At 41.2% G+C, this 10,739-nt stretch overlaps 1 protein-coding gene across 1 annotated transcript; it reads left to right on the top strand.

The window, feature by feature from the left end:
- The first annotated feature begins 247 nt into the window (after positions 1-247).
- Positions 248-9,413, top strand: LOC104657985 (HLA class II histocompatibility antigen, DP alpha 1 chain). Its single transcript, XM_030929457.1, has 5 exons — positions 248-445; positions 4,220-4,465; positions 4,811-5,092; positions 5,306-5,472; positions 9,069-9,413. The coding sequence occupies exons 1-4, from the start codon at positions 346-348 to the stop codon at positions 5,458-5,460; spliced, it is 783 nt and encodes a 260-aa protein (XP_030785317.1). The 5' UTR covers positions 248-345; the 3' UTR covers positions 5,461-5,472; positions 9,069-9,413.
- The last annotated feature ends 1,326 nt before the right edge of the window (positions 9,414-10,739 follow it).

Here is a 10,739-nt window from a genome sequence, read left to right as displayed (position 1 = left end):
TGGGAAACATTTGCCATCAGAAGAAGGTGTGACTTATCTTTTCACGTCTCTTTCTCTAATTCTGAAAATGGACTGTGAACTGGAGCTCTCTTGACCACGCTGGTACCTAAAATTCTCCCATCTCTTCCCCAGCACCTTCCAGCATTCTCTTTACCCAGCAACAGAGAATGTCAGCTCTATGATTTCTCTGATTGGTGAAGCCCAGCCATGCTGACTCCTCTCCACCCATTTTGACTATTTCCAGTGCTAGAAGCCCACAGTTTCAGAGTCTTATCTGCCTCCACCCAGCCTCAGTTCCTCATCACTGTTCCTGTGCTCGCGGTCATCAATTATAGACCCTATAACATGCAGCCTGAAGACAGAATGTTCCAGACCAGAGCTGTTATCTTGAGAACCCTCTCCTTGGCTTTCCTGCTGAGTCTCGGAGGAGCTGGGGCCATCAAGGGTGAGTGCTCAGGAGGACACAAGAGTGTCGGGGTGAGTGGTGGGGAGGCTCACATCAATTGTTGCTTCAGGAATCAGAGATTTTAGGGGCTCATTGATCTGTCTGGCCCTCATGATAGTCTATGTTCCCTCTGGCCCTCATAATAACAGCAATAACAGCCAGAATTTATGACACGCCTGCATAGTTTCTTTCCCCATTTATATCTCACAGGAAACTTCAATGAAGATATTATTCCCTTCATTTAGAAATCATTCCCTTTATTTAGAAATTATTTTCAAAAAACTGAAGCTCAAAAAGATGAATACGTTTTCCAAGGTTACACAGCAGATCAATGAGCCAAGTTTGAAGTCCAGACCCAGCTCTGAGGGTCATACACTGCCTTCCCCAGATTCTTGCACACAGTGAACTTTTACCAGGGCCCTGCAGGGCCCCCACACCCCTCCCATCTCTCTGGGATCCCCAGCCTCTGTCTTTTGTGGCTGCTTCACAGGAACTCTGAGCTATGGGCTCTGCATTAGGAGAGAAAGTGCTGAGTTTTCCTGTATCCTCCCATCCTCCCTCTCTCCTAGGACCCTACGGCCCTTCCTGGGTCTTTGTGGGTGGTCACAAGCTTTCCTCTCTCAAGACAGCAGTATTGCATGGTCTTGACAGCCTTGTGATTCGGGTCCTGAGAGATCCGGGACTGCAAGGCGGGCCTAGGCTTTGGAGAGCTGCAAGGACTCAGCCAGAGATGAGCCGTGGTGAATGCTCTTTCTTCCTGTAACTGACATCAGGGAGAATGACATCAAACCTGTGCATGATGCTGTCATCCCAAAACCTAGTGATGGGGAGGGTTAGAATCCATAACATACAAGATGCTCACAGGCCTCAGACAGTTTTATTTAAGATGTGTGGAATAAACAGGAGGTGAGGCTGTGGAGACCAGAAATATCTATTGCCCTGTTCATGGTCACCTGGGTTACTTCTAATGTTATGTTACAATAAACACCACAATGGGCATCTCTTCATAGATTTGAATACGTTTTAGGATTCTTCCTAGAAATTCCTAATTAGCTCAGCTGTCTCTTCAGGGCTTCCCTGCCCCCAGTGGTTCCTTGTCTCTTAACATTTAAACATGTCCTTTACCTTAAAAACATAAGTGAAAATCAACTGATAAAAAACAACTGTGACTTCAGTCTGTATCCTACCCTAGAGACACTTCCTTTGTGTCCTCACACTTGGAGCTAAGCTTCTGACTTGCCTCCGGTACATCCCTTAGGACCCTCTCATCTTGGCCATCAGGAACCTCAGCAGAAGGTCAAATCCAGTGGGTTCTTCTCAGTGCCTCTGACTTGAGTTACTGATAATATTTGCACTGTAATCCACTTATTTGTGATGAACTACCCTGTTCTTATTTTTCTCCTGTTTCCCTGGATCCTCCTTATCATCCTTCAAATCACCTCTTAATTATCATGTTCTCTCATACCCTGAGATCTCTGCAATTCTGACTTTTGGCACTCTTCCTGGAAAATCTCATCTAACCTGCACCTGCCTCTAAAGACTGTCAGTTTTCTGGCCTAAACTCCTCTCCTGAGACCACCCATCATCCACAAATGTCTATGTATTATTTCTCCTTAGATGACTTCCAGATCGTCTAAGTGCAACAGCCCCACAGTGAACTCAGTATCTTCTCCCGGTCAGGCTGTCTTCCCTGTGAGAAGTGGCTTTTGTCCTGTTATCTGAATGCCTACATTGAAGCCATCTGTTCCCCAGGAAGCCGTCCCTGATGTGCTGTTTGATCGCATCTTGTGTATACCCACGTATCTGCACTTATCCTTCTGAACCTGCTATTGCCTTATCTCTTGTGTTTCCTTCTGTGAATTGTACGAGTCTGCAGAACAGGACCTATGTGTCATTTTTATTAGAATATTTAGCATCTAACAGTGTTTGACATATAGTAGTCTTTTAATACACATTTTTGTTTAAATGGAAATGATATTTTTAAGTAAAGTAATCTGTTTAATATCTGGTTGATTTTTAGACTGCAGAACTTGTGAAAGTGTTCTTTAAAAAGCATTTTTAAAACTATAAGGAACATTCACATATTAGGAAGATGAGTTCCCAATAATTGCTAGAGGACGTTGTGTCTTTTTAGTTTACCCTCTTTTTCCTGATGAGTCCTTTGAGTCCTTTAAACTGAGAAGGAAGCTAAGTTTCCTTGTGAAATACCTATAGGATTTAATTTAATTTGTTTAGTTTGAAATACCACTCTCTGCTTGGCCACTTACAGTGACAGAGAGTCATTCTCAGTGCAAAATAAGACACAGACCCTATCCTCCAGACACTTACAATTACAGTGACAGAGAATCATTGTACATATATGTACAGAGACATAGACCAACAAGGGAGTTTATTTTTGAGTTTGATGAGGATGAGATATTCTGTGTGGATCTGGACAAGAAGGAGACCGTCTGGAGGAGTTTGGCTGAGCCTTTTCCTCTGAGTCTCAGAGTCATTCTCCCTGTCACTGTAAGTGGCCAAGCACAGACTGGGTCCCCACATGTCAGGGCTGCAAACTCACAGGGAAATCCGTGAGTTGGGAGGTGAGAGCCAATGAGCCCTGTAGTACCTTCTCGCTCTCATGCATTTATCATTCTAAACCCAGACTTTCACATATACATTCATTGTTTTCTTTCATGATGATAATTGCATTTATCCTCTTATCTTTGCTACTTCTTGCAAACTAATATAGATTAAGAAACAAAATAAATTAAATCCTACAGGTATTTCCAACTCAGCAATAATTTCTAGTTGGCCTCTAAAACAAAAATCAAAATATAAATGTGAGAAAAGTTTAGAATGCTTAGTACCTGGGTAATGAAATAATCCGCACACTAAACCCCCGAGTCATGACTTTACCTGTACAACAAACCTGCACATGTACCCCTCCCTGAACATAAAATAAATGTTAAAATATTTCTTAAAAGGAAACAAAAAGTTTGGAACAAATGCCAAAATAACTGTACTGTACTTTTGAATTTATATGCCCCAAGTGAAAAATATTATCAACCAAGCTGTATATTCTAGTTTCATGTTCATAAACCAAGACAGAAACTTTAAAACTGTCAAGAACACTAAAATTTGAAGGATATTTTCTTTGTCCTCCCAATTTTCTATTTTTTCTCTCTTTCTGCAATAAGAAAAATAAAATGTCCACTTTCCCACCCCATGACTCGAAAAACAATTTTACATCTGTGTCTTAGAAGAATTAAGACCTTAAGGGTAGAAAAAATCTACTAGTTCCACCAGTAGCTGTATGACCTTGGCAAGTTATTAATATATAACTTCTCTGCATTTCCTTACCTGTAAAATAGTATGCTATGTATTTGCTTCATAGGGTTATTGTGATAATTCAACAAGTGAAATATGTAAAGTATTTAGAAGGATGCCTGGCGCAAGTAAGTGCTCAACAAATGTTCGCTGTCATTGTTACTATTGTTGTTATGTAGGGTCAGGATGCCCAGACTTTCAAAGACCAGGAAGCAGCAGCTTGACTTATCAATGATAAACTTCATTTTGTTCTTCGCTCCTTTCTTTTTATAACTGCTCATCTGCTCTGTATTATTTCCTTAATGGTGTTGGTCTCTCTTCCCTGTATGTCCTGCCTTTGACCTCTTACCTTATAAAAAAGCAAATACATTTTATATTCATAAGTCTTTATTCATTCTCTAGCTTTCACCACTTGCATATTCAAATTGACATTTTGTCATGTTTTTCTCTACTTTCTTTATGCAGCGGACCATGTATCAACTTATGTCACGTTTGTACAGACGCATAGACCAACAGGGGAGTTTCTGTTTGAGTTTGATGAAGATGAGCAGTTCTATGTGGATCTGGACAAGAAGGAGACAGTTTGGCATCTGGAGGAGTTTGGCCAAGCCTTTTCCTTTGAGGCTCAGGGCGGGCTGGCTAACATTGCTATATCGAACAACAACTTGAATATCACGATCCAGCGTTCCAACCACACTCAGGCCGCCAATGGTATTGCCTATCTTTGCCTCTTCCTCTGTAGCCCAACTGGAAGGGATGAGAGGGCCTCTCTGCCACCCTTAGACTAGGAAGCCTAAGTGCCTCCTGCTGTATAATCCTCTTCCCCTAGTGGCCATGGGCTGATCCCACTACAGCAAGGACTTGCATCCTCTCTTCTCAGGAGAGAGAAAGGTGAGCAGAGTGAGGCTGATCAGTATTGTGATACCCCTCTCTGTGATTCAGAGCTGCCATAAAATCTAAGGCTGAGGTAGAAGACCACCCTCCTCCCCCACAAGAGGTGGAGCCTTTGTGATTCATCCCAGAAGAGGGGCCTAACCTGGTGCTCTCTCCTCCCAGATCCCCCTGAGGTGACCGTGTTTCCCAAGGAGCCTGTGGAGCTGGGACAGCCCAACATCCTCATCTGCCACATTGACAAATTCTTCCCTCCGGTGCTCAACGTCACGTGGCTGTGCAACGGGGAGCCGGTCACTGAGGGTGTCGCTGAGAGCCTCTTCCTGCCCAGAACAGATTATAGCTTCCACAAGTTCCATTACCTGACCTTTGTGCCCTCGGCTGAGGACTTCTATGACTGCAAGGTGGAGCATTGGGGCTTGGACCAGCCGCTCCTCAAGCACTGGGGTATGCAGCTCCTTTTCTCTCCCTAATCTTCTGGCATCCTCTATTCCAAGGACCTGGTGTCCTCTGCACCAGCTTTCCCCACTGGCCAGGTCTCAGTCCTCTCCTCATCCTAATGTCCAATTAACTGTCCATAACCTTCAATTCCCACACCCATCCCACACCAGAACCACCCTCACTGCACCTCCTGACCCTGTCTCTTCATTCTTCCCCCAGAGGCCCAAGAGCCAATCCAGATCCCTGAGACAACGGAGACTGTGCTCTGTGCCCTGGGCCTGATGCTGGGCCTAGTGGGCATCATCGTGGGCACCGTCCTCATCATAAAGTCTCTGCGATCTGGCCGTGACCCCCGGGCCCAGGGGCCCCTGTGAAGTACTGTAAAGGTGGGAATGTAAAGAGGAGGCTCTAGGATTTGTAGAATGTAAGGAAGGGAGGAAAAATTCAATCCGACAGTTGTTCATTGATCTTCTAATGGGTTAAAAGCATTCAGCCATATAACAACAACATTGATAACTAACAGTAGTTAATATGCTCAGGCGCTATTCTGAGCATTTACGTTTATTAACTCACTTTATTCTCACAAATAGTCTTTGAGGTAGGTACTATTATTTTCACCATTTCACATGAGAGATACTTACATCTTTTTACATACACAGAGATCTTAAGCACCTTGATCAAGTTCCCACAGCTGTGAAGTAGTAGGGCTAGCTTCCAACCCAGAAAGTCTGGATCCGAGACTGTTTATCCACTGTCCTATACACCCTATTTTGTGAAGGAAAAGACCAAGTTCAAATTCTCCAAGAGTCCATTGTCTAGTAATGGAGCCAGATCTATATTTCTATACATAATTACCACACAGTGTGGTGGGTACCCGTACTATTTACTCTCTTTACTTGGACTCATTCCATGGCAATGCTCACACAAAAAATGCCCCTCTGGAGATCTTATAGTTTTCTATTTTTCATAACGCTCACTGTGTTTTATATTTGTATGTGTTTTGGGAGTTCTCTTAGTATTAGACAGTGAACTTCCCTGCAGATGACCACATCTAATTCATTATTGTTATTGTTATTCATGCTGGACATCAGGTACAAAAGGTTAAGGACTTCTCAGTTCATTATACTATCATCATTGGTGCCTCCGAGCTCTCAATCTCTCTCGATTTATTTGGTCCCTTTTATCCCCAGTCGTTACTCCCATATCTAACCTCTTACCCCGACTTCATAGGCAAACATTTTAATGAATTTGCTCTTTCCTTTCATTTGCATAGATCCTGTATAATATGTAGTAGTGTCCAGTGTACATGTATTTTAATTAGCCAAAATGACATTAAGTTATAGATCTAATTTTGTACATCCAGTTTGTTTCTTCCAAATCTTCCATAATGTTTTGCTCTATAAGTCCATGCATTAGTCCATTTTGCATTGCTGTAAAGGAATACCTGAAGTTACCTAATTTATGAAGAAAAGAGCTTTAATTGGCTCACAGATCTGCAGGCTGTATGAGAAACATGGCACCAGCATCTGCTTCTGTTGCGGGATTCAGGAAACTTTTACTCATGGTGGAAGGCAAGGGAAGCCGGTGCATCACATGTTCAGAGAGGGAGAAAGAGAGAGAGAAAGAAGTGCCAGGCTCTTTTTAACAACCAGGTTTCATGTGTACTAATAGAGTGAGAACTCACTCATTACCCTAGAGAGGGAACCAAGCTATTCATGAGGGAGTCTCTCTCATGATTCAAATACCTCTCACCAGGCCCCGGCTGCAACACTGGGGATCAATTTTCAACATGAGACTTGGAAGGGACAAATATCCAAATCATATCAATCCACGTACTATATTGCTCCTGGATTATCCCTGGATCTCCATTATTGCAAGCGGTGATTGTATCTCACATGGACCTGCATATGCATGTGGACCTGATCTGCATTCCTGGAATGCATGTATCCTAGAAAGGGGTTGCTGGGTTAATGGAGATGCAGCTCCTTAATTTGACTAAGTACTGCTCATCTGTTCATCAGAATGGCTGTACTCATCTGTACTTCCATTGTCAGTACCTGAAATATCCTGCAACTCCCAAATGTACATCAACACCAGACATTATCCAGTTTTCTAACTTTTGCCAATTTCATGTGCATAAGGAAATACGCTGTTCTATTTTGCCCTTCTTTAATTGCTTATAATTTGGGCTATAATTGGGACTGATTAGCCACTTGGGGGTTCATTTTCTATAAATTGCCTGTTCAAATTATTTGCCCATACTGTGGGCTTCTATATTTTTCTTATTGATTTGCAGGAGATCCTTATGTAGTTCTGCTAGTAGTCCCTTGTCAGTTGTAGGCACTGCCAATGTTTTCCCCTAATCTGACTTCTGGCAACTTTCTCCTTGGTTTCCTTTATTGAAGAGAAATCCTTAATATTTTGTAATGAAGGCCATCAACTGGTTTTTGTTTGTTTATTTGTCTTTTCTTTTCTTTCTTTCTTTCTTTCCTTTTTTTTTTTTTTGATGGAATCTTACTCTGTCACCAGGCTGGAGGGCAGTGGCATAAACTCAGCTCACTGCAACCTCTGACTCCCTGGTTCAAGAGATTCCCCTTCCTCAGCCTCCCAAGTAGCTGGGATTACAGACATGTGCCTCCATGTCCAGCTAATTTTTGTATTTTTAGTATAGGTGGGGTTTTACCATGTTGGCCAGGATGGTCTCCATCTCCTGACTTTGTGATCTACCCGCCTCGGCCTCCCAGAGTGCTGGGATTACAGGTGTGAACCATTGTGCCCTGCCTGCGTGTCTTTTTAAAAAGAAGTCTTCCCTGTACTGAGATATCAAAGATAGTCTTAAAATATCTCCTGTAGTTTTAAATTTCACATTTATTACTTTAATTCATCTAGGATTTATCTTTGTGTTTGATGGGGAGCATGTTTTATTTTTCTCTACATAAAGGGCCAGTGTTCCCACAACTACTAAATAGTTCACCTTTTTTCCATAAGTTTATGGCATGTCCTTTGCTGTACTGAAAGCTCCCATTACAGACGGGCCTCTGTCTGGGTTCCACCTTGTTCCACTGTTCTGTTTGTCTCTTCTTGTACCAGTGTCCTAGTATTTTGATTACTACGACATTCTAGTGTGTGTTAGTATCCAGTAGGAGAAATTCTTCCTTATTTTTCTTTGTTCACTCAATTTTTAATTATATCTATAATGACTTATAACAGAATAAAGTGAATGGAGAGTGTCAGATGTTAAGAGAAAGTATGGAAAGGAGGGCTGGGACTAGGGTGATGTAAGGGATGCACTTGACTTAGGTGCAAAATTTGAGGGATACCAAAAGAACTCAGTAAAAGTGAATCATATTTTAATGAAATATCTTGAAAAAGCAAAATTAATGCAAAGATACATGAGTAACAAAATATCAAAAGAGGAGTATTTAACAAAAATGGAGAAGAATCAGAGAGGCAGAATAATTAGAATATGTTGTCACATAAGCCAAGGAATTAAAGAATTCCAGGAAGGAGGAAGTGCTGCTGTCAGATGTTCAACAGAGATCATTTTAGAGAATTTATCTTGGTTTTGAAATCCTCTCAAAGAGCAGTTTACACAAAGTGAGCAAGTATCCCTCCTTCATTGCCTTCACTGATATGGTTGGATGTTTGTCCCTTCCAAGTCTCATCCCAGAGTTAAGCTTCTTCTCTGCCCTCAGTAATGTGGCCCTTACCCTTGTCAGGATACTCTGGAGACATGAAGCATGTGGGATGGCCTCAAAGTCAGCTGAGGGTTGAGGGTGAAATTTGATGACTTTAGGGAACTCCTTGGCTCCTATGCGCTGTTCACCTGGAGGACCAGGGCATGTGCAGGAATGACCACCTTCTCCCCGGGACCTGAACAGGGCAGAGAAATGGGAAGATCAGGTATAAAGGGAGTGGGGAAGATGGGTCTGGGCTTCAGTAGTGAACCCAGGAATGACAGTAACTGTGTGTGTTGCTGCAGGTGACAAAATATCTGAACAGAAGAGGACTTAGGAGAGATCTGAACTCCAGCTGCCCTACAAACTCCATCTCAGCTTTTCTTCTGACTTCATGTGTTCACTACCCCAGTGGCTGACTGAATTGCTGACCCTTCAAGCTCTCTCCTTATCTGTTGCCTTAAAATAGTCATTCCTTAGTAAAGTTTCCAACAAATGGAAGGTAATGAATAAATGTTGACACTTTGGTAGCACTGATATGGACACTATCCCTTCACTGAGCCTTTTATCCTTTTTCTCCTTTGAAGCATCCTTCACTGTCACCTTCCCGAGAATACCCTAAGACCAATAAACACTTCCGTATTTCAGAGCTGGGAGACTCTGAGTCATTCTTACTGGAAGTCTAGGATCAGGTCACATGTGAACACTACTTCTTGAAATTGTGGTTTCAAGCTCTGTTGCAGATGTAGTTACTAAAGGTTCTGATCCCACCTGAATGGCAAGGTCTGAGGATAGTGATTCAGCCCTGGGTTCTTCCCTAACTGCAGGATAGGGTGGGGTAGAGAAAGGATATTTGGGGGAAATTTTACTTGGATGAAGTTTTGCTTGGATGTAGTTTGAAGACTGCAGTGTTTGAAATCTCTGAGGGAAGAGATTTGGTCTGTCTGGATCAAGATTTCAGGCAGATTTGATTCCATTCACAGCCCCTGAGCTTCCTTCCCAAGGCTGGATTGTAATTATAGCAATATCTCATGGAGGATATTTTCTACATGATAAACTAAGAGCGAATAAATAAAATTTAAAAATTCCCTCATTCATTGCAATTTTTACCAGCCATAGTCATCCCATGTAGGAGAACTTAAATCATCATTACCAGAGCTTTCAAAGATTTGAGAACAGTTGTGATTATGAAGAAAAATATCTTAATTGAGCAAGGATTTTGTTTCTTTATGAGTGTTCATTGGATATTAAGATGAAAAGAGCATGAGATGGTAAAAATGCAGATAAATATAAAAACATGTTTTCTAGATTTTTTAAGTTAAAAAAAGGTAATTGTTTAAAGTAAAAATTATTTGGGGCTTTATAACATACCCAGAAGTAAAACATGATGACAATGGCACAAATAATAGATGGGAGAAATGGAAGTATAATGTTGTAAGTTTCTTTTACATGTGAAGTGGTATGTTATTATTTGAAGGTAGAATGTATTAAGATGAATATTTTAAACTCCTGACAATTACTGGAAAAAAAAAAGAGGTATAGCTAAGAGGCCAATGGAGAAGATAAAATAGAATACTAAGCATAATTAATTCAAAATAAAAACGGGAAAATCTGATAAGACAAAGAAAACAAACTGTAAGATGGTAGAGTTTAAAACAACCATACTAGTATAAAACCTGCACGTTGTTCACATGTACCCTAGAACTTAAAGTATAATAAAAAAAAAAAAAAAAAGAAAATTGCCATCAACTACATTGTTCCTGTTAGAACTTAAAGAGGAAGGATTAGATTCTACCATTAAAAATTGTTGTTTGATAAAAAAAAAACAACCATACTAATAATTGAATTAAATGCATATGGTCTAAACATTGTAAAAGGCAAAGATTGTCAGAATGCACAAAAAATGTATAGGCCAACTTTATGCTGTATACATAATGCCCTCTTTAAATATGAAGGCAAAAACAGGTAAAAAGTAA

Source organism: Rhinopithecus roxellana, chromosome 4 (genome assembly GCF_007565055.1).
Source record: "Rhinopithecus roxellana isolate Shanxi Qingling chromosome 4, ASM756505v1, whole genome shotgun sequence".
Taxonomy (NCBI): domain Eukaryota; kingdom Metazoa; phylum Chordata; class Mammalia; order Primates; family Cercopithecidae; genus Rhinopithecus; species Rhinopithecus roxellana.
This window is presented reverse-complemented; position numbering and strand designations above follow the sequence as displayed.

What these genes read in the sequence shown, in the direction of transcription:
- LOC104657985 (XM_030929457.1), top strand. Translation starts at nt 346, where the DNA reads ATGCAGCCTGAAGACAGAATGTTCCAGACCAGAGCTGTTATCTTGAGA. An exon ending in AGGAGCTGGGGCCATCAAGG is followed by an intron (nt 446 to 4,219) that starts GTGAGTGCTCAG and finishes TTCTTTATGCAG; the next exon opens with CGGACCATGTATCAACTTAT. An exon ending in GCCGCTCCTCAAGCACTGGG is followed by an intron (nt 5,093 to 5,305) that starts GTATGCAGCTCC and finishes TTCTTCCCCCAG; the next exon opens with AGGCCCAAGAGCCAATCCAG.